General features: G+C 37.0%; 1 protein-coding gene and 1 long non-coding RNA gene across 4 annotated transcripts in view; both read right to left on the reverse strand.

The window, feature by feature from the left end:
- Positions 1-1689: 1689 nt before the first annotated feature.
- LOC107201198 lies at positions 1690-5512 on the reverse strand. Its single transcript, XR_001520086.2, has 3 exons — positions 4672-5512; positions 3699-3850; positions 1690-3594 (listed from the first exon to the last, which is right to left on the reverse strand). It is a non-coding gene; the product is annotated as an uncharacterized LOC107201198 (long non-coding RNA).
- Positions 5513-9231: 3719 nt separating this feature from the next.
- The window catches only part of SH3YL1 (SH3 and SYLF domain containing 1), a 47934-nt gene continuing 32156 nt past the window's right edge, over positions 9232-25009 (reverse strand). For all 3 annotated transcript variants that reach the window (XM_015621534.3, XM_015621536.3, XM_015621538.3), the window contains exon 10: positions 9232-9840. In XM_015621534.3, the coding sequence (XP_015477020.1) occupies positions 9635-9840 (206 nt within the window). In that variant the 3' untranslated portion in view covers positions 9232-9634. The remainder of the gene's footprint in view (positions 9841-25009) is intronic.

The raw sequence follows: 25009 nt of genomic DNA on the forward strand, positions 1-25009 counted from the left end.
GGAAGTTCTCTTTCCAGCTTTTTGTTTTGCCAAGAATGTTTCAAAACTGATCAAAGAAGAATAACTTGAAGGGTGTTAAATGAATCTAACCCAGTTCTCTGAATACAAAGTTAGATAGATACATATTTTTAACCAGCATTTGTCTTAGTACCTAAAAAGGCAATGATGAAATAAGCAGATAGCTTGAGTGTGCCAAAATTATCAAATAAGATTAATATCCCATATTAATTCCTATTACCAAAGTAGATATGAACTTATATTGCTGTTAATTATATCTTTCCCTTTGTTAGATTTTTCATTCTACATTCCCAGTGGCAGTGATCCATAGTTTCAGTTCACATTCCAGTTTGCAAACATTGGTTAATAGGATATTAAATTGTGTCTACTTCCTTAATTTAGCAGGTCATGGAGAAAAAAAAAAACTGTACTTATTTTTAAAATTCAAGTATAAAGGATTTATAAACAGAGCTCATCCTGAGGAATTCACTACAAAATGACATTAGGATGGCAGTCTCATGAAACAAGTTAATCTTCTGTGCTGCAGACTACAGAAAGCACTCTAGAAGGCACTTCATGCAACCTACCTCTTTTAACTGACTGCTTTAGAGAAACAGACATCCAGCCTGGGAGGACTCCTAAACATTTATGGACAGGTGTCTGGAAACCAATGGCACAAATCTAGGTATATGTTCAAAAATAAAAGTGCTCTTTGAATGATGTGTTGGTTGGTGCTGAATATGCTTCACTTCAAGGCCTAGTGCAAGATCCTGCACCTGGGTCAGGGAAATCCCAAGCACAAGTACAGGTTGGGCAAAGAATGGCTTGAGAGCAGCCATGGGGAAGAGGATTAGGGGGTGTTGGATAAAAAGCTCAAATGTGACCAAGCAATGTCACTTGCAGCCCAGGGAGACAAGGGCATCCTGAGTTGCATCAAAAGCAGCATGGCCAACAATTTTTAAGAGGTGGTTCTATCCCTCCACTCTTGTGAGACCCCACATGGAAGTCTGTGCCTAGCTGTGGGCTCCAACATATGAAATTCATGGACCTGTTGGAGTAAGTCCAAATGAGGGCCAATACAATGATCATGGCTAGAGAATCTCTCCTAGAAAGACAGGCTTTGAAAGAGTTGGGGCTGTTCAGCCTAGAGAAGGCTCCAGGGAGGTCTTAGGACACTTTCCAGTACCTAAAGAGGGCCTGCAAGGGAACTGGAGAGGATTTTTTTACAAGGGTAAAGAAGTGATGGAACAAAGCGGCATGGCCTTAAGCTGAAGGACAGTAGGTTTAATTTAGGCATTAGCAATAAATTCTTTAGTGTGAGGGTGGTGAGGCACTGGAACAGGTTGCCTACAAGAGTTTGGCTGACCCATCCCTGAAAGTGTTCAGTCTGATTGGATGGAGCTTTGAGCAACCTGGTCTAGCGAACACTATCCCTGCCTATGGCAGGGGTTTGGAATTAGATGATCTTTAAGGTCCCTTCCAACCCAAACCATTCTATGATTCTATGATTCCACTTTTGGTTTTTAGCATTTATCAGCCATGCAATGAATGCTGCACTATAGAAGGGTGCCTCTGTGGCACATCATAAGGTAAAGCCCTCCTACAAGAGGAAATTCTTCATGCTGTGAAATACTTCAATTTAAGCCAAAGCGATGTTCCGAACCTTAAGAAGACAAAATGAGGCGGTAGATGTAGAATTTTACCTTTTATATAGTAAATTATTTTTCTATATGGAATCAAAAGAGCAATTGTGAGTAGGGATCTTGAAAAATAAACTCTGTTTCCTTTGGCTGCCAGAATCATGATCAGACTCTTAGGGATCCATAGGAAAAGATGCTGCCACTCTGCACAGGAATCTGCTCAAGCTCAGGGCTACTTCAAAGCTTAGGTTGTAACAGACTTTTAATATGTGAGATGACTTTTTAAAGGACAGATGTAACTGTCGAGAAAAATACATAGATGGTACACGGCAAAAAAATTCTTAGCATGGACTGACACAAAGCAAGTATCCTTTCTGGTAAAAATGTGAGCTACTGGAAACCTATATTAAGAGAATGTATTGCATGAGAATGTGATGGCCATAGAGAAAATACAGATTGGATTGTTTTCAGAGGCTTATAAATACATCAAAAATCTCTGGTTTACACTGTAATTTGATCAGCAGTATGGCTTCTACTAAAGTCAGGAGAGTAATGTAGATTTTAAGTAAATGTAGCACCATTTAACATTTAGTATACCTCAAGCTACCAAAAGAATCCCATTGATGTAAAATCAGCTGGAACAGGCCCTAGTATTTTCAGCATTCCCAGAAGGAAGGGGTTAATCTGAAAAGCATGAAATCAGATATGCAGAAGGAATGATCCAAAATACATCAAATACAATCTTCAGCTGCAAAATCTTAAAACAGCTTGTCCTGGTTCACGCTTGTAAGAATCTGATGGCTGACACGAAACCAATTACAATAAGAGACTGATGTTTTGAATTTCTGGCTTAACTGTGGCCTTAATTTTGACATCAGATATGACAGAAGGAAATTGGGAAAATTAAAATACAAGACACACTAAAGGGAATACAAAGCTGAGAGCAAGTAATAGCTTGAGACAGGTATTAGAAGGTAATGGACAGATCTAGTTTCTACAAAAAATGACCACTGCAGAATGTTTGAGACAAATTAGACCCAGTATTTTAAAAGACATCACCTCTGCTTCAAAATAGTTCATTTTGACCCAAATTTCTGCAGTTGATAAAATATTACACAATGGCACCTATTTAAGGGACTTGATACTTTAGTAGTCAAAACTCTCTCCCAAGGAGCTGGAACTGTCAATCTGTGACAATACTTTTGCATCCAGGTGCTTTATTTATTTCTCTCAAGAGCATCATCTAAATTTATTGTGAGGCATAAAATCACATTTAGTTGGCATGAAATTAGAATCTAAAATTTTCTCTTGGAGAAAAGGATTTGATTAGCATTTGCATTTGGAAAATAATATTAAAATGTCTGAAAGCAGAAAAAGCACTGCAATATTGTGAAAAAAGAATGTTCAGAAACTCAGAAGTCTAATAATGTTTGTTGTGAGACCATATATCTGGTTTGACAGAACAACAATTTTCATTTACTGGAATGATATGAAAATTTAGACTGCTAAGGCAGGTAACTAGTCTTTTTTTTCCCTCCCAAACTGTGTGGTACAGTGGTTAGCATTACTTAGATGCTTAGAGGGAGGACACAGTAAGGTTAGCTTTAATTGCCTTGGACACTGTCAAACATAGGCATTCAGCAGGTCAGATACTAATTTGCCACACATAGCACAAGACTGGAGAAAGATACACAGGTGGAAAAAAAGGAAGAAATTCTTTGCTTCAAAACGTCTTAAACCATAAAATTAACTATGATTATTGCTCTTGTAAATGGATTAAATTGTATTCAAGTAGTCCATGAAAACACTTCATATAGCTAGAACACCCTTCAGGCTCATATTACCACTACAGACAATGTCCTCAGGCTGGACAAGCAAAGCAGCCCCTCAGTCTTCAGCGAGGCAGACTTTTCCATGTGACATTCAGCTCCTCCAGGCCCTGCCCAGGCTGCCTTTTCTGCTTGTAAGAGAACAAAATATAGAACAAATTCTCAAGCCTTTGGTTTGAGAATATATATATATATATATATATGCATAAATATATATGTTAGGAGTATTTACCTCTTTCAGAATGTCAAATGGAATGTGAACCTTCCAAGTAAAAGGTTCAAAAACCATTGAAGAGAACTCCAAAGTGGTGCTATCTATAAGCTTTATAAAGGCAGATGCAAAGGCTCATCTTAGCAATGCAGATAACAGAATTCCTCTGCAGCCTGCAATTATCAGAAATTTTACTTTTACCACCAATAAACAGATGTAGGTAAAGAATTACAGAATGGAAAGCAGAATATGTGGATATCAATCTAGCACAAGGATTAGCACGCATTAGTTTATATAATCCCGACATTTAAGGAACTATTTGCACTAAATATTAGACAAACTTAACCAACAATCTTTGCCAAAGAATGAAGATTACCATTTCTTTTTATTTATTTTTCTTACATTAGTTATGGCATGGGAAAAGCCCAAGAGGTTTTCTTTGTAGTATTTCTAATTCAATTAAGAGCAAGAACTAATTAAAAAGTCAAATGGTTTCCCATGAACTTTTAGACTGAAGTGTTGGATAAATTTAGATTCCCAATAAAAACTAATTTGATTTCAAAATGTTCTGGCCAAGTTTTTCAGAAATGGATGCTTATATGTAGGATGCTGTGTCTGTGCCTTTAGGTAATACAGAAGAAAGGTGCAAATTTCAAAAGTTCTCTGCATCTAAGTACCCTCAATAAATCAGCATGAACATATGACATTTAGCTCCCTTCATATCAGACAATTCTACTAAAGATAAATTGTAAACATGAACAACTTTTTTGTCCTTCTTATGATCCTACACATATGCTATGTATAGAGTTGACAGCAATGTATGCAGAATGGATTTAAGTCTCTAAAATTTGATTTGATCTGTAAAAATGTGGCTTCAAAATTTGACACAGTTCCAAAATAACCACCCAGTGTGTGTGTGTGTGTGTGTGTGTGTGTGCACGCGTGTGCGCATACAGAAAGAGTGGAACAGAACATTTAATCAAGAAAGACCGACCTGAGAAGATTTTGTGAAAGGTTCAATAAAAAGGAGTGTTTAGCTTGATATGAGAAGGGAGTGTGGGATTACATGTTTGCTTGTTGCCGAAGACCTGGAGATATTAGCCATGATGGAACTTTACACCTGCACATAACAGAAATGTTTCTTGGTTTGCAATGGCCTGAAAGAAAAAAAAAACATGAAGAGAGGTGAAAAGTTTTCCAATTACATGTACTACCAAAGTAAATTTTAAAATCATGAGTTAAAGCTAAAATACTATTAAAGGAACAGATTTATTTTTTTTTTAATGTATCATAAAGAATAGAATCTGAACACTGTCTAATTATGGCTTTGGTAATATATTTAAAGTATCACAAACAAACATAAAGGGACAAAATTATGTAAGCTAAGATAGGTTAGGAATCACTGAATCACAGACTGGGTCAGGTTGATAGGAACCACAGTGGGCCCTCTGTTCAGCCTGGAAAACAGCAGACTGAGGTGAAACCTCATTGAAGTCTATGACTTCCTCAATAAGGGGAAGAGGAGGAGGAGACCCTGATCTGTTTTCTGTGGTGAGCAAGACCTGAGGGAATGGCCTGAAGTTGTGTCAGGAGAGGCTTAGGGTGGATACCAGGGAAAGGCTCTTCACTTAGAGGGTGACTGGACACTGGAACAGGCTCCCCAGGAAGTGGTCACAGCACCAGCCTGTTGGAATTCAAGAAGTGTTGGGACATTTGGGCATTCTTGGGGATGGTGCTGTGCAGGGCTGGACTTGATCTTTGTGGGTCCCTTCCAAATAAGCTGATTCTGTGATCTGGTCCAAGTTCCCACTCAAATAGGGTCATCCTAGAGCATACTATACAGGATTCCACAGCCTCTCTGGGCAATCTGATCCAGTGCTCAGTCACCTGCAAAGTAAAGAAGTTCTTCCTCATCTTCAGGGGGAACGTTCTGCACATCAGTTTCTGCCCATTTTTTGTCCCATTGCTTGGCAACACAGAGCAGTGCCTGGAAACATCCTCTGACTGCCTCCCTTCAGATACCGACAGACATTTATGAGGTCCCCTCTCAGTCACCTCTTCTGGAGGCTGAACTGGCCCAGCTCCCTCAGCCTTTCCACATGAGATGTTCCAGCCCCTTAATCATCTTTGTAGCCCTCCCTTGAACCAGCTGCAGGTGCTCCACATCTCCCCTGTCCTAAGGAACCCAGAACTGGACTGAACAGCAGTCCAGATGTTCCTCACCAGGGCTGAGTAGAAGGACAGAATCACCTCCTCTGATCTGCTGACAAAGCTTTTCCCAACACACCCCAGGATACGTTTGGCCTTCTTGGTCACAAGGACACACTGCTGGCTCATGAGCAGCTTGTTGTCCAGCAGGACCCCCACGTCCTTCTCCACGGAGCTGCTTCCCAGCAGATCAGCCCCCAGTCAATACAGGTGCATTGGGTTGTTCCTCCCCAGGTGCAGGACCCTGCACTTGCCTTTGTTGAATTTCACAGTTCTCCCCAGCCCACTGAGGTCCTTCTGAAGGGCTGCAAAGCCCTCTGGGGTACCAGCCACTCCTCAGAGATTTGTGATGTCAGCAAACTTGCTGAGGATGTATCTGCACCTTTGTCCAAGTCAGGAACAAATAAATAAATGTTGATAAATTAAAAAATACTGAGCCCAGTGTTGAACCTTGGGGGCAACAATAATGACAGGTCCCCAGCTATACCCCATACACTCATTACAACCTTTTGGGATTTGCTGTTTAGCCAGTTCCCAATAAACTGAAAAGGATTTTCAAAACAAGTTTTAAAATCTCTGAATAGATATGATTTTAAATAGTTAATTAAAGTGGATGCATTAATTGAAATGGATATGGAAGAAAGATCTTTTAACAATAGTTGCACACAGTTTTTGTGTTGAACACAGAGAGCACATAGTCCTAATTATGATCCTTCAGGAATCACCTTGCTCAAAATAAAACCCATGAGGACTGACAGGAAACTGAGCTGCCATATATAAATATAATCACAAAATAAATATGGGAAGTACCTGTACTGTATATATAGAAATTACTGTTTTCTCATTAATTGTGTTTCAACAATAAAACAGTTATTTTATATGCTGAAGGTAACTGCTTATAAAAGCAGAATGATGAATTGAACCTGCACAACACACAGGAATCTGTAATCTCTGTATCTTTTGCTAAATATCCTCTTGAGGGAATCCCATGGCTCCATAACTCATTTTTTCTCTTCCAGTACAGAGTACCACTGATTTGGTGCGGCAGACATCTCCCAACCCCCACTAATAGATGGATACCAGGCACCTCATAACTCATGATATACTTTGTGCCAGAGCACCATCTTCTTCATATCTTTCTTCTGGATCTCATCAGGCATCCTGTAGGAACACACACATGGATTTTCATTGATGGAAAACCTCTCTTACCAGAACATGTGTCTTATAGGTGACTGTGTATCTCTAGGTTTTCGTTCCTAGACCTGCTGCAGAGAACTTGACATTCAACTGCTGTTCCTTACAGAACAGTAAACTTAGTTTACTGAAATGTGCAGACTGCCTTTTATTGTAAAGTGTTTTTACTGCAAAGGCAGTTTTGGAATTAGCCTAAGCCCACTGATCTGAACTGATACAACCTGTGTCAATGACATTTGGAATCAGGCAGTTGAGTTCTGTAGTGCTTCAGGGTTTGTTTTTGACAACCAATGATTTTTCTTACATTAGGCTAATTTGCTGAATCTTCTCTTTCCCATATTACATTTAAATGAAGTAAGACACATTCCAGTCATAAGATATCCTTTCTATTTAATACTTCCCTCTCAAAATGCAGCTTGGATTTAGTAATTAATCGTTAATATCCTGCAGAGTCTACAGACTATCCTGAATCCTGAGATTAGAAAATCCTCATTTTCCCCTAAACTCAGCTAAGACAATCCAAGAAACTGAATTTACATTAACAATAAAAAGATTTTACTGTGCAAGTTCATAAATTCTGACAGTTTCATGGAAGAAGACACTTGAGATGACTTAAGAAGCTTTAACAACTCCACATAAAGGCAAGTACACTGGCTGAAAAAGCAGCCAGCATTCTGGAAATAACTAATGAAGTATTACAGCAGAATTCTGCTAGTGCATGCTTCAGCTTATAGTGTATCACTAAAGTGCAGCAATGGGATATCATAAATGCAGGAGTTATTCTTTGTGACTATGTGACAATATCTAGCTTCTGGGACTATTACACTATTATAAATCCTGTTCACTGAGTCCTGATAGTGGCTTATTTGGTGTTTTCTGGCTTAAGAAGCAATAGATGCAGTCTCTCAAAGATAGGTAAACACAGAACCTACTTTCTCACCTCAGACTGTAACTCTTTCCCACTAGCTGGAAAATACTAAAAAACATTTGCAAGAAGTATGCATCTGTTTGGTGGCGGTATTTATTTGAAGACAGATTGTCTAAATCATGAGACAAAGCATATGAAGAATTTTCACTGAAAGGTTGTAAATGCATTTGACTACGGTTTCAGTCTCTTCTATCTCAGTTCAACTTTATCAAATGTATTTTGGCCCAGTCTGACAAAAAGAAATGTTTGCAGAACTGAGTAACTTCCTGATGTCAAGTCTTCATCTACACTAGGCTTAGCCTTACCATTCTGATGGTACAACTTAAAGCTGAAGATAACCTGATAGATTAAAAGAGCATAACAGATCAACTATAACTTGGTTGCTGGAAAGATCACACATACTAAATTTCTGGTCCTCATAGAAGAAACAAAGACTTAATACATTTTAAACTGGGGAAAAACTGAGACTGTTGAAGCATAATTATCATCTTGTCATTAACTCCCTATAAGAGGCATATCCAGCATATTCAGCATTGGGAAGGGAACTGAACTGGTTCTAAAAAACCCAAAGTCTCATTCTGACCTCTGCTCTGATTTATCACGTCAACTTTAAAGGCAGTATCTTTATCTGCAAAATGAAGTTGATTGAATATACTCAAAATTAAGTTGAAATCTGAGAATGATAGTGCTATACATTACTATCACATCTATCCTACATAAATATCTTCATTATCTTACTATTATAAATCTGTAGTTTACTTTATGTTGCTCTTTTCTTAAAGATTCAAAAAGTTTTAAATGGGAAGAAGCAGGAAGAATTCAAGCTCATTTGTGAACCAGAAATTTCTCTGTCTTGTAGATAGAGAGAACAAGTTCCTACAGGAATCAAGGATAAGCCTATATGCTTTCTGAGGGATTATTCATGCATTTTACTACACAAATTTTCAGAAGTGCTTAAATTCTCCAAAGGTGAGGGCAATATAAGACAAGATATCAGAGAAGCTGAACTGCTTAACTGTCAGAGTTGTTTTAAAAAAGGTCTTTGTATGCCTAACAATGAGAAACATTACAGACCAGACCTAAAGTAGTTATTAAAAAAACCACAATATCTAATGGATTTTTTAAAAAAATAATGTTTTTTTTTAAAAAAAAGTATGAATGCACTTTTATCTGCCATACCTGTGAAAAAAAGTATTTTCTAAGTAAAGAACTCTGACTCAGACATGGTTTGAAGCAAATTTAAGAGCATTTATTAAAGAAATGACCATAAATTACAATTTATTAGAAATTAAACATTTTTTTCAACATATCTAATTCTAAAGTGTTTCCAATTTTTCCCTCATGAAAAAAATTAATCCAAATAGGAAGACAGAATTGAAACTATACACAAATTGGGTTACTCTTTACAGGGCATTATTTGCTCGAAAATAAAACTCTCATAAATTGACTATCACCTGCTGTTTACTTAGGAAATAAATTTAGGGGAAAGTTATGGTCATTCAAAGCATTTAATTCTTTTAATTAGCATAGTATTGATCAAAAATATTATTTTAGTAAAACTGGAAAAGTTAAAATATATTTTTCAGTGTAAATATATTACTGCCCCAACATTTTATTCTGTACAAATTTAGTTGTTACTTATGGCAACATAATTGGCTGGAAAGATGCCAGTTTTTCCTCCTATTCTTCCTTCCCACCAATCAAACTGGGAATTTGTTTTAGTTGTCACTGTGATTTTGTCTCCAGCTTTGAAAGTCAAGTCACCTGGCTGTTGTCCTTCAAATGAATAAAGTGCTGTAACTTCTACTGGATCACTCGAAGAGTTATCTGAAACTAAAGAAATTAAATAAAAAGGAAATTACTTAAAGGAAATTACTAGTGTCAGCACATACATTAAGTTCTTAAATAGAATATTCTTAAATGACAGTAGAAAGGGGTGAAAAAGACACTAAAATAATCTATAAGAGCATATAAACCACTAATGAAAAATCCTTTCCATTTCCACTATAATCTTAGGTAAGTGAAATTTGAATTTCAGCCTATCAGTATAATAACATAATATTCTATACAAAGTAAAGAGCAGCCAATTTTCTGTATGCCTCATATAGTCAGTGGGAACAGAAGTGGTGCATTGAGGAAAGCATGAACATTTCCTGAATGACTGCTATTAAACACTGCTCAGGTTTGAGTTTTGGTTTGTGTTCTCTGTGACAGCTTCTTCACGGAAACGGCAAAACTCAAAGGAGAAAATTTGATTTTTTAATCAAAATTCAGAATATAGGACGGCAAAATACAAAATATCCACAGCACTTCCCTTCTTGTTCCATAGGTTTTGCAGTGCCTGGGATTTTGGTGTATCTCAGACATTAAACAGAACTCATAAAATGTGCCAGTGGAAAAAAACTGATTATGGTTTGGTGCACCAGAAGTGACTTGGTTTGTAAAGCAGTATTTTCAGCCACATATACAAATGACTTTCCTTCTCTTTACACCAGTCTCTTACATAACTCTTTCAGTCTGGGGTTGGAATCATGCTATGAGTCTTCTAAAGTAGTTTTAAAACTATCAAAATCTTGGATACTATTATCCATCCTCTATACCTATAGAAAAGTTTAACCAATATTTATTTAGCCAGTTTTTATTACCACTGAACTTTCAATCTGAGTATCTTCAGTTTAACAATAATTATGTTTTCTCTCAATTCCTTTTACTGTCTGAGATATAGGATGTAGCTGCATTAGATTAATGTTGCTTTAGAAAACAGTTAAATTCCTCACATGAGTGAACCTCACAGTGAAAAATGGAAGGTGCAATGGAAGATTAGTTAAGAGGAAATAATCTTTACACAGTCAGGTAGATTTCAGGATGTATTGCTCATTTGGACATGATGGCTGCCTAAATGCTCAAGTGTTCTAGATTAAAGGCTTTTAAAATTAGCTGCACCTGTTTGCTGTCAAAATTGTTGCAAAAAGGGAAACCCTACCTCTCACTAGACTACACATTGCAAGCAGACAGCTAGAAAGTGTGGTGAGAGAAGCATTGATAAAAGATTTTTTGTTTGTGTTTTTGTTTTTTTTTGTTGTTGGGGTTTTTTGGTTTTTTTGTTTTTTGGTGTTTTGTTTTATTTTTTGCAGTCTGTCTTCAGAAACTGATACCCACAGATTTTTTCCTTCTGGTTGCTTTTATCATTTCAAAAGAAAGAGGAAAAATTCCTTTCCCTAAGGCTCACAAACACAAACTGTAACCAAAGAGGACAGAGAAGAACAATGGACCACAAATGTATGCAGAAAGACCTCAGGGTTTTTTTCCCCAGCATCTGTCAATACGTATGTTTTACAGGCTAGTGCTTTCTCTTCATGATCTGCATTTTTAGCAATTATCAAAGACTAATAGAAAACTATTTGGCCATGAGGTGGGAGAGATTTGATTGCAGAGAAGTCAAATGCCATCTTTCTTGATCACACAATACCTCTCCTGATATCTATAGTTGTGATCTAAAGTCATACAGATCTATTTCTTTTACTGTGAAATAAAACCAAATTTATCAGGTCCATATTTCCACCAGTTACTCCTACCAAAAAAGCAGCATTGCAGCTTTTCCAAATAGCTTTTACTGTCTCATCTGAAACCCTGACAGACTGAATATTGAGCAATTACATGATTTCCCTCCAAGAATCTAAGCACTTGTTGCAGTTGGGATGGTATCATGTGCTCTCATGCAGTGTTGGTTTGAAGCTAGATTTTTTTGATTGAGGAAATCATAGAAAAACCCACAGAAGTAAAACATTTTTACTCCTAGCATTAACTGAAGAATAGTCATAAAATACTGTGGCCCAGGACACTTTAGATGCCATGGAATGGAAACAGTTATGACTCAGTTCCATATAAAAAGGAAGAAAGGGTGTGTTTTACCCCTATGCCGCATTCAGCCAGCACACATAGGTAAAATATATTTATATGTTACAGTGAAGGCAAAAAATTCCTATGCTCTGAGTTCTTAAACCTATGTGTTTCCATCATGTAAACGAATAATCACTCAAAGAGAATTGGAGTTACTATATATTTAAAACTGCCTAAAATATATATGGACAAAGTAGATACTTGAGAGAGCAGAAGAAAAGACTGAAAGTGGTAAAAGTGATGTGGGAGCAGCTTCTTTTCATTACATTCAAAAGAAGAGGTGTCAAGACCACTATGATATACTGAACTCACGGCAATGGTAAGTAACTAATAGTTACCACCTCCATGGCTGAACCTGCATTAAGACTATAATTCCTCTTATATACACTGCTGAGTATTCTGAAATTGGCTCTGTAAAAGTAGGAAGAAAAATGAAAGGAAACAACACAAATTAAAGCATGAAAAGGTGGAAAAAATACCCATATGTGAGATATCAAAGAGTAGGAATGTATTCAGTGCACCACAAACATGCCTCCAATTATTGTTTTCTCTGTCATGAACAAAATTGTTTTATGTGTTTCCCTTCCAATTTTTTGTCCCTACACATGTGCATTTTTCCAAACATACAGAAAACTCAAAGCAATACAGCTGAATATGAACATTCAGTTCTGTGTCCTTGTCCCATTTGCTATGTGCAATCATTTAAAAGCATTTTTCAGCTTTATTCCTGTCAGCTCTTCCACAGCCATTTCCACTTAATTTTCCCTAGCTGACTTTTCCCATACTATCATTCAATTTAATTTCATTTCCCATAAAGTTTCCAATTTCTCTGCTTTAATTCTGTAGTTTTGTACCACAATGCAGACAGAATGAATATTTCTTGCCTGCGAAGTTCAGCATCCCATGCTTCATATTTATATGGATCATCCTAACAGAGAGGTACCTTAAATGAATGCACTGTTAAGAAATCTTACATAGAAACCACATGGATTATAAGGAGGATGTATTTTGTGTCCTCATTTCCCAATTTCAGTTTTATATAGAAGTGTTTTAAATAAAATTGTTATATTCCACATGAAAATTGCTGAATGCATATACAGAAATGACATTTGCAGCTCACACAAGATGGTGCTACAGTGCTACATACAGCATATGATACTAAAATCATTGAGATTCATGAGTATGCACACTGCAAGAAAAACAAACTACATTGTGGAAAATCCTTATTTGTTATTGCTATTTGAATACACACTTCCACAAACACTGTGGTCAAAACAGAAATATAGAAATTTTGATTGAAGACAATCAAAGTAGTCATTGATTGAAGACAAATTAGTACAGTAGCCAGCATATATATTCCATGCTTCTGCATACACAGGTGTGGCATGTGCTTGATGGCAAACTACTCTGACCACAATTTCCTCCCATTTTATTCACCTTTACATACCATAATGATTTGAGAATTTTGTGAAGGACCACTGCTACAGATAAAAGACTTTGTGGGGTATAAACTAGAGTGAATTTATGGCCTCTTGGGTGTGCTACAATACAGCACCAGAGTGAATGAAAGAGCAATAAAACCATTTTTAACTATGGCACATTTATCTCATAATAAAAGCATTTTCTATAAAGTTGCTGTAGAACAGATACACTGTCTGCACTCCTGTGACTCAGTTAAGAGTGTCAGTCTTTGGCTACAAGGGCAGCTGGCACAGACTGGCCATACATACCAGTAAACACTGACCAGAGAGGTGAGCCACATGCAAACTGCCTACTGGTTCCTATACTGGAGTAACAACTAAACCACATCTCAGAATTACTTGGGAAAGTGCAAGGTGAGAATAATGCCAAGGCATTTTCTAACAACACAACCATATAAGTAAATGAGTTACAGTACTTGGGCCCATGCCTTCACACTGTTTAATTTACTAGTAGATACAGTAGCCACTAGTTTCATATTCCAATGTGAGCTTATAAAATATTAGTAAAGCCATAGGCTGTTCCTAAGATTGGTTTTAAGAGAAGAACAGACATTTGTAATCATTTTGGCTTGAACTTATGATACTTTCAAAACCCAGATCTAGGTTGGAACACAGTATAGTTGGAACACAGTTCAGCTGCAGGCCCCAAGCTTAATTTTACTAGCATAGATGCATATATCCCCCAGCCATCAAATGCCTGATGCTGAACACCTTGCAGAAGATGTGCTGCTTTTGGCCATGGACACAGGAATAAAAACAAAAGAAGTTTCATGTACTTGAGGTTAGTGGTGAGATTGCTAAACAACCACTTTGCAAATTTCGCTAATTGTCAGTAATTTGAGAGCTAGCATGATTTTGTGGGTCATCTGTGCACTGACATAATGGTTTGATGCCAAATGGCAACTAAGTGCCACACACACACACCTCACTCTCTGTCCCCTCAGTGGAATGTGAAAGAGAACTGGAGAACTGGGGGAACTGCAGGGCTAAAAGTAAGAAAACTCATGGACTCATGGGCTGAGATAAGAACATGAAAACAACTTAAATAAAATATTTTTTAAAAAAAAAATGTAATGAAAAGAAAAATAACAAGAGAGATAAATAAAACTCAAGAAAAGTAGGCAATACAAATGAACATCAATTTCTAACCACCAACTAAATGATGCTCAGCCTGCTCCCAAGCAGTGGCCCTCCAGGCAACTTTCCCCCAGGTTTATATACTGAGCATGACCCTGTGGGATATCTCTTTTCCCAGTTGGGGTCAGCTGTCCAAGCTGTAATAGAATGCTCACTGCTTAAATGGAGACCTGGCAAACTAAGCAACCACATGGACCCTGTTTGTGTAGAAGTAAGATAAAACCAACAAACAGAACAAATGATGGAAAACAGCTAACAGATTAGGCAGATGCAAAAATCTGTGCTTTTGAAAACAAACATATCAAGTATCAGAAAGGTTTAGTATACTAGTACACTGCTCAGAGGCATTGAAAGGATCAGGTATTGCTCATAGGTTTAGTATGAGAGATGCAACTAATAGTGAACAGATAAATATTAGTTCTTTACCTATTATGGGCTTTTGTTTGGAAAGGGTTAGTATTGAGTTTATAATCAGAATTCAGGAAAGAATACAAAGTAGGTTAAAGAACTAGGTCAATTACTGGGCCCATTGCAAATCTGAGTAAAAAATGAAAATTGGTGCCTTGTTCAACAATGAAGATTTGACAGGAAATTTTAATGCCAATCTTAGAAAATGGTCTGGACTACACCACCTGCTAAGATACCTCTGTGAATGTAAATACTGTGTGTATACATTTACTGGTTACACTAAAATGCCTGAAGGATGTTTGCCCCAAATGATCATATTAAAAAGGAAGACTATTATCGGGCCCCAACCAAACTTGTCAAAGAAGACAACAATTAACTTAATTCAACAGCTATAGATGAGCCTATGCAAAGCAGGAAAACTGTATCCTAGGTGGCATTAGGCAAAGTATTCACAACAGGTCAAGGGAGGCGATCTCCTTCACTCAGCATTGGTGTGGCCACGCCTGGAGTGCAGCCCAGTTCTGAGCTTCTCAGTACAAGAGAAACACGGACATTCAGGAGACAATCCAGAAAAGAGCCACGTTGAAGCTGCCATTGGATCATCTCTCCTATGCAGAAAGGCTGAGAGAGCCCAGGGAAGAAAAGCCTTATCAGTATCTATAGATATCTGAAGGGACAATAAAAATAGGGTGGAGCCAGGCTCTTGCCAGTGATGTCCAGCAACACAGGCAATGGGACACGTACTGAAATACAGGAGGTGCTGACTGAGCATCAGGAAACACTTTTTTATTCTAAGGGTGACTGAACAGATTTCCCAGAGAGGTGATGAAGTTTCATCCCTGGAGTTATTCAAAAGCTATATAGATCCTGTTCTGCTTGAGTAAGGGGTTGGACCAGATGATATCTAGAGGCCTTTTTCAACCTCAGCAGTCTGCAATTTGGTGAAAAACTTCAAAGAGACTTTTGAAATAAAGTTACCTGAAAGTGTAAAAGCAGCATGAAAATATGCAATTGTAGGGAACTTGGACTGAACAGCTGTAATCAAAATCCAATTTGATACTAGTGCAAGTGACACTGTCAGCATCATCTGATGGTGAGGCCAGACAGAGCAGACTTCCTGTCAGACACTGACTACCCTGTATCCAGCTAGGGGAGTGCCACACCTAATAGGGACCAACATCTCTCTGAGTATAGATGTAGAAAATGCTCACTTGTGGTGAGAGACCTCTCCAGGGTCAAGCTGTTCAGGTATAAGCAATTTATTATATGGGTAAACAGAGGGAGAGACCCGTGTCCAGCCTCGGCATCCATGTGGTCTGTGAGGGAGAGAGGAGTGGGGGAAGGGAGAAGAGAGGTTAAAGAGAGAGAGGGAGGAAGACAAGAGCAAGAGAGGGAGAGTGGGCAGAGCAAGGGAGGCTTAGGAGAGAGGGGGAAAAAGAGAGTGGGGGGGGAGAGAGGGGAGAACACAAGAGGGTGTGAGGAGTAAGAGTAAGAGCGTAAGAGTAAGAGCAAGAACAAGAGAGCCAAGTTCCTGTTACGATACAATATATGTCTTCTTATAGTGAATACTCTAATTCCCAGTAACCAATCACTATGAGACACACCTACTAAAGAATTTACATATACCCTATAAGAACTACTACATTACCATACAGTGTTACATTTCAAACTCTAAAAGCTTTACAAATTCTCATCTTGCTGCTTGACCTTTGTCTTCTTTATTAGCAGAAGGACATTGTTTCATCAACCGAGATTCTCCTTTAGCTGGCTAGGCTATTGTTCTTTGGATAGCACTCAGTATCCCATGACTCAAAGCTAGCTCTCATTTCTACTTCAATTCTAGGCTTCATATTTTCAGAATCTTTTGCTAAACAATCATATTCATACGGTTTCCCTGTTTCATCCTCCCCAACACTGAGAACATGACCTCCTGGCAGGGCCTTTTTGCCAACATATGGATCAGTGTTTTAAAGGGAACTGCACTGGCACACCAACAAATCAGTTCAGCCTAGCAATGATAGAGAAACTCTTAGATTAGAGTTTAGTAAAATAAGGGGCTGAAGATAAAGATTCATTGGTGGACAAGAAACGAGATGAGGTAAGACTAAGTTATCTTACAGGTATGTCAACATTTGCTGTGTTCCTCTGCAGATAGAGCTAGACCTAAAAACTTAAACGTAACACTGGGTCCTTGCAGGATAAGTGAAGGACAGAAGAGAAAAAACTGTCTTATGGCTTATTCCAAGCCATGTGAGTTACTGCATTGCAGTCAAAGGCAGCTTTAAGGGAAGAACTAAAATCATACTATGGAATCCAGAAAGTAAAAGTTATTCAGCTTCTGCACTCACTGTTTCAGTCCCTTCCTCCTTTATAATGCCTTCAGTACACCTTGAAATGAAGGGTGGATTTGTCAGGGAGTGCTTTTTGTTCTGTTTGAGCTCAACAAGCCTCAAGTTTTATTGAGTTTTATTTCAGGTAGGATTTAGGTAGGGACTACAAAACCCAGAGAAATACATTTTATGCTGGATGCAGCATATTATACATTAGAATATGAAAGGCAAGGGAATGGCAAAGAAAATTACATGTAATAAATTCTGAAGGCATCAGGGCAACTACTAATGATAAGGGTAGTTTTCTGAAGGAGTGTTAGGGCTCGTGATATAAGGAACTAAGGATCTAAATTTCTGACTTAAGAAATACAGCAGCATTGGGCCCTGACGATGCCTAAAGGCAGGTAGAGAAATGGTTAAAGTTCAACTTTGAAGTAGGTAGGTGAACTGCTAAGTTAAATCTGTGATACCAACAAGATTGAGATGAAAGCTTGACCTGTCGGGGGGTGCTTTAGGTTCTGTCTGAGCTCAAAGACAAACTTGAGAGACAGTGGGGGAATGTAAAAGATGGACAAAATGATGGGGTAGGAAATTAACTTTGAAGCAAGAACTGAATCTAGATGAGAGTAAAGAAATATTGAATTTGCAAAGGTCAGAGAGAAGGATGTTGCAACAATTGAATCATAACAGGACGAAAGCATGGACCAAAGCAGAGACAGAAAGAAAAGGTTACATCTTTAAAATGGTACACAGAGAACATCTGTAGGCCTTGCTGTTCCTATAGTGAAAGTGAGAACTTCTAAAGAAATTCAAGTTAAAGAACACATGAGCTCTGCAGTGATCAGCAAGAGGAAGTTTCAGATTCTATTTGACAATTTTAATCTTGAATTCCTAATTAGTTAACAAAAAATACCTGAGTGAAGGAGAAATAGTTCTTTGCAGAAAATATTTTTAGCAAATTAGAAGTAACAAAGGACAGATAGCTGGGAAAATAAAATAGCAGAAAAATAAATAGAAGGCTGAATAAGGAAGACTTCTCAGTGAGATAAACAAAATATAGATGTAAAGGTGATTACAGACATAGCCAAGCAATAGAATTTAGGGATCACAAGTATTACCAAAGAAAACAGAAGATGAATATTAATCTACCAGGTTACATGCAGAAGGATGGCATGCAGTTTTTAAAATGTGGTTATACACAGGTCAGCAGAGACTTTTAACAGTTACATCTATATGAGTGAATGGTTCCTTTCCATGTTATTGAACTTGATGTCTCCAAATCAGTCCAGATTCCAGTACCTAATCACATTGGCATTACTGATGCTGACAAATTAGCGAAGACTAATTTATCAGCATAGATAGAGCCAATGGCTTGAACTGGGAGCAAGAGAAACTGCTTTAAAGAAGGTGAAGCCCAGTACTGAAGAACTCCAAAAGAAGATAAAACATTAGGTAACAGGAATATGATCAGCCTTGGACTTCACGAGATGAAGGATGAGATGATAATACTGAGAAGAGATACTGTGAGTTGGAGAATTAAAAAGAAGCAACTAGATCAGATAGATACCTGGGACAGAGAGAAAGGGAGGAGATAAAACAATGAGAATTTTCTGCATATGTGAAAGCTCTCAAGTTTAGAGAAGATATGAACTGAGAATGAGTAAAACCATCATATCTGCATCAGTATCCTCCTGAAAGATAAACAGTATGAACTGGTAAGAGGGGACAGACACCGGCTAGGACCTGAAGCATGGTTTGGTAATGCAAGGCCTCCAAAAAGATGAGACCAGCAGCTCATAACTAAATGAAGTGCATCATCTGAGACCTAGGTTAGAGTCTGGTGTGTTGCCAGACAATAAATGGCCTTTTTTGCCACTTCTTGTTTTACCCCCATTAGTCATCTGGGAAGGTTATTTCACAGCTGTATTCCCCTGGTTGCCAAGATAACTTTCTTAATGTCTAGCTTCTAGTAATTCAGTACTGAAAAAATTTTTTTTTCTTTTTGTTCTCCAACATTGGCCTTTGGTTGAAACCTTTCTTTCTTGAAAATTACGTGCTTGACTCATGCTTTTATAGTCAAAATCTATTTTTTCATACCTTCAGGCTGTTACACTAAAAATAAGGTAGCTACCACATCTCAGGGACTCCTTACTCCACTCATTCACTCATTGAACTTCTTCTCCACATCTATTCAGATTAACTTATTTTTTCTTGCAAATGAGTAAACAGTGTATTATCATCAGGTAAAAGGCCTGTAGTAACTAACTTTTGACATTACCACGAAATGGAGAATTGTTTAAATGGAAGGTAAAGGAACAGAAGGAACACAGAACTTAACTTTGTGGAGATCATGCATTTATATATGAACGTGAAAATTGTAATTAAAACAAAAAATTGTAATGAATCAGCACATGAGATGGTCGGAACAGGTGTTTTTTTATGAGGAGATAACCATCAATGAAGAAATAAAGAGAATACTGGAGGAACTGGAAGCCACAGAAAGGTGAAGGACAAGAACAGGAGCAGTATTAGTGATGTAGCAGAGCCACTCTCGTAGCTGAATGCTGAGCTATATGTCAAATATATGATAAAGCTAGACAACTAAGCTAAGGGGTCCAATCCATTTAGAAGAATCTTAATGAAGTTACAGAAACTAATAACAAAAATCAAGAAATTAAGGCAATGTGTACATATTTTAAAGAAACTTAAATATAGAGACAGAGATTTTGAGAATGAATTGATGTATTACAATCCCATAATCTCAGAACTCTAAACCTAGAGTCAAATTAAAATTCAACATAATATAACACTGAATAGAGATCTTACTCATTAGTTTGACATTCATTAATCCAGAAAAAAACCATTGGTTTCATAAACTGCTTTATATTAGTGGGTTTTCAAAGAAGAGAAGTCTATGTGTACAATAATGGAATCTATTTTAAGGTTAAAAAAAAAAAGGAGGAAATTAAAAAAAATAAGTTAACAAATGGGAATTTAGAGGGATGATAAAGATGTCTTTGTGATTAGTACCTTGATCTGTTCCCTGACCATAAAAAATGCTAGCAAACTAAAGTAAATGGTGCAGCTGTTCCAAAGAGACTAAGGAAACAAACCTAAAACTGACCTGTCAATATTAATTTAGAAAATACTTATGAACACCATTAATCACATTGAAGTCAAAGTATTACTTATGTACCAGACCACTGATACAGAGAGAGAAATAAGATGGCGCATTGTGTGATATAGCGCTACTTCTGTGTCGCTCTTTTGTCCAAATTATGAAGCTGAAACTACCAAAGCCTCAGTGGTACAGTACCTTTATCAAGAATGAGACAAATTCAACATCTTGGTTATGCATGATCAGTCATATTGGGGAATATCTATATCTACATTTTACTATATCTAAACTTACCCTCTTGGTTTTCTTTACACTTTTAAGTCTGTTTCTGAGCTATTATGTAGAAGAGCAGCTAAGAAAGGGATTTGATTTCTTAGGTGAATTGCATCAGGAACAGTCAAAGAAACATTGGAAGGGAACTGGAAAAGAGGTGTGGCAAAGAATAGTAGTCTTAAATTCAAAATATGTGAATTATGGTAGTCTTGGTCATAATAAGTCTGATAAGTTGCATTGAGTTATAGCAAAGAAAAGAATGAAGACACTTAGTTGATATTTTAAAACCAATATATATCTGTTTATAAAAGCAAAGTTGTGTCTGTATCTGAAAGAATACATGTATGTAACTAAACTTGTCTCCTTAGAAACAAAGCAATGAAAAAAATTTTGTTTATAAGTCAAATTTTCACTGAATAACTCTGGAAACACAGCAAAAGATTCTCTGATCTGCAAAGAAATAGTTTAAAAATACAGAACTGTACATTTATTACTACATACACATATTAAAAAAAAATAATCCCTTTTTACAACTTATTTTCCAATCATGAATTTAGAAAGCAATCAAAATGATGAAAACTGCAACTGAAAACAGTATTCTGTTATTTAAATAGAAAATACATAGCTTTCAATGGATGTGGCCACCATTTTGAATATTTTCTCAAACTGAAATCCTCTTGCACATATTATGTAATACTTGTATGAAAAAGGACTGGATCATTTATTTACTGGAATGTAAACAAAGAAAATAAAGTTCTGAAGTCATGAAATAGTTAAACAACATTACCTCAAAATGTTCACTTCACGACCACATACAATAATGAGAACATGAAAGAGGCAGTATCTCATTCCATATGACTTCTTGAAAATTGGCATCTTAGAGATTAAGATGTCATTAAGTATAGTTCATTGAACATGTATACTTTTTAATATTTTATGGATGAAGAAGTTTAATGCAAGTAATAGTCCATGTTCTGATGATGTCTGAATTTCAAGGCTTTACCATTTGTAAGTGGTTTCTAAGAAATATAGGTAATGTAAGCTTTGGCTCAAAGTTGCAGCTCAGAGCCACAAAGATGATGTTCAATTAATGTCCACAGCTAGGATGAAAAAAAGTTAAGTCAAATTACTGAGTTTTCTAAGTTACAATGTTATGAGAAGCAGAAATAAAACACATTATAATGTTGAAATTCATGTTCTGGGCCCTTATTGGGCAATATCCATTCTCAGGCTTTACCATTCACTATGTCTAAAGGCCTGAATAGGCCTAAAACAGCAGCATCTTGGGAAACTGGCAAGTGATCTGTTTAAAAACTTATGAAGGAAATTAAGTAAGAAAAGTCAAAGAAAGAATAAAAAAATGCCATATCAATTACTACACAGAGAATAAGAGGTCAGTAAATTAAAAGATCTCATTGTTTTCTTCCCTTGTGACAAGACAAAACATCAGCCAGTGAGGACTGCGGAAATTGGAGTAAAAAGGAACCATATTTTAGTGTACTACACACTGTGACTCTGCAGAAATTAACTTTTCAGCTCCAAATGGCAACAAAATATTACACATTCTAATGGCTACTTAGAAAAGTCTTCAAGCAACTCCCATTTAGAAAGAAAAATAGTAGCTTAACTGTATGCGAAATACTGAAAGTCATGAAAATAATTTCAGTTCTTGAATCTCACCAGTATACAGATGAGCTCTTTTCTCTACCCAATATGCTCATTTTCCATATTCTCAGCTCTCACCTCTCAGCTTTTAGCTTAAGAAAAAAGGGGTTTATCTTGGCTTCTAGAGCTGAGCAGATGTATACTTACTTAAAAATTTAATTTTAGTTGTTTCCGGACAAACAACAAACCAAGTGTTTGTTCAACCAAGCCTTACAAGTGAAATCTCAAATGTCCTATTCACATTAAACTACTAATTTCCTTAATGGCCTTTTTAATTTTGTTTTTTAAATGTAGATTTACCTCAAAAAACCCTCAGCATACACAAAACAACAACCTCAGATCTCACTGAACAGATGTTTGGGAAGGCCTAAATATGCACAGTAGATTTTACATTTTACATCTACAGGTACTAATCTGCTATAATCAGATATATTCTGTACAGATACTTGAAGTATATCTTATGCCACCATTGATCCAAATAATCTCCAATAATTCTCATCTGATCAAAGGTCAGGAGACATGATATTCAGCAAATCACACTCAGAACAAATAATCTCTTGCTTAGCTGTTTCTTTCCCAATAAATATGGCTTGTTTTGGGCAAGTAAACAAAATCACCTGTCTTTCTCTACTTTCTGAATAACACGTTCTTAAGACACTCAAGTATTTAAATACAATACTGAAGTCAGCAAATAATCAGTTCTTCATGACTATGATGGACTTTCTGCATTAAGTGAGTTTCACTGTCAGTGGGGTAAAACAGTGCTCTTTAAATGCCCCACAAATGCCTATTTGAGTTCAATTAGACAAACCTGCTCTGAGGAGGGAGAGAAGGCATAAGTTGTATTACTCTATTCTACATTCACTTACAGGCAAAGAATACTTCTATACAATGTCTTTCTAACACCTGAAGGCTGTATTGTTACAGCAGCAGTAGATTAAAGGCAATTTCAAAATCAAAGAATGGCTTGGCTTGGAAGGGACCTGAAATCCAGATAAAGGGCATCTGTAGCCCTTCCCTTATCCACTCCATCATAGAAGTTGATGGGGTTGGTCAGGCAGGACTTACCCCTGGTGAAACTGCGCTGGCTGTCTCAAATCACCTCCCTGACTCCCTGTACTTTAGTATAGCTCATAGGAGGATCTATTCCATGACTTTCCCAGGCACAGAGGTGAAGCTGGCAAGTATGCAATTCCTGGGGCCCTCTCCTCCACCCTTTTTAAAGAGGTGTACATGTTTTCCTTTTTTCAATGACCTGGCAAATGTATTCAAGATACACTGATAATATCAGGGAAGGCCCATATCATTCCAGGAACTATCCCCTTCTGTATGTTTCAGTATTAAGTGTATACCCAATTTCTTGAAAGGAAAGCAAAACCACATGTTAAGCCCTCTTTCACTTCCATGAGGACTGCCTCAGCAAACCGTATTTTTTTATTTGGTTGCAGTGCTAGATGTTATGTATTACTTTAACTGGGTACTTTGTCCAGGTTTCCAGCATTACAAAGCCCTCCAGTTGATTTTCAGAATAACTTAATAACTACGTTCTCCATTTACAAAGAAACAGTGTCTGGAAAAAACTACTCAAGGCAAAGTTAGCCACAGATATTCCATATAAGGTACAAGGCCCTCAATTTTGCAGCAAAACAGATAAAAAGTTCATCATCAGCTGCAAATCTGTATGCATGGAATGAAGATTTTATACCCACTTTATAAGATACTCACAAAACCCAGGAAAAGGCTTATGTGTTTTTGACCTCTTCAAGATAAGCTAGAAAGGGATCATTTCAAAGCAGATTCCATATATACCAACTCATGTTGGTACTGAACAGTGTCATGTCTAGCAAACAAAACTGGTGATTGAAACAGACCTGATTATATTTAAAGTTTAAGTCACTGCAAAAATTTAGCTCATTCAGTATGAAACGTATTTCTCTGGTTTTGAGTTTCTGGTCTACTAGGGAACATGCTGGCTCATCATCTTCAGCTGCTGATGGAATGCTTTCTATCTTTGTTTCAGCACACTCAGCTTTTGCATTAAAGAAGTGCCTTTTTGGTTAAGCATCTGTGGATGTATTTGATATTTAGGATATAAAAATCCCCTACCTCCTGCTTGCAAGAGTCTATTCCATAACAGTACTTTTGCTGATTACTTTTTGGATTTTTCTGCCTTTTCAAAAAACAATTAGATTTTCATTCAAAGTGAAAAGGTCAAATAAACCATATCAATGTCAAGGGCTTTATTGTACTCAAGACTACATTGATGCAAACAATGCCTGTGCTGAAATCATACTACAAAAGCTGAGATGCAATGATAAGCATAGCTTTCATATTGTGAAAAGCAAAGTACAGTGACAAAAACTGAGCTTTGTTTTATTCAGGTCAAACTGATGATTTAACAATGATCTAGGGCTCTTTTATGTTGACAAACTTCTCCATGTTTCCTCTACACATACTGAGTATCTCAGTCTCAATACACTGTCTCTGCATTTTGATTCTCAAACCTCTGTAGGGTCAGCTTCAAAATTTCTGCCAAATGTATAATTAGCATATAAGCTGGTTCATTTGATAGAAGTCATAGCTTTTACAACAGTCTGGGAAACAATCTACAGCCTCAAGAAAAAAACCAAAAGTAATAAAATGCAACAATTCTTACAGTTTCTGCCAGTTTGTTAGGATAATGCTTTGTG

This window comes from Parus major, chromosome 3 (assembly GCF_001522545.3).
Source record: "Parus major isolate Abel chromosome 3, Parus_major1.1, whole genome shotgun sequence".
Taxonomy (NCBI): domain Eukaryota; kingdom Metazoa; phylum Chordata; class Aves; order Passeriformes; family Paridae; genus Parus; species Parus major.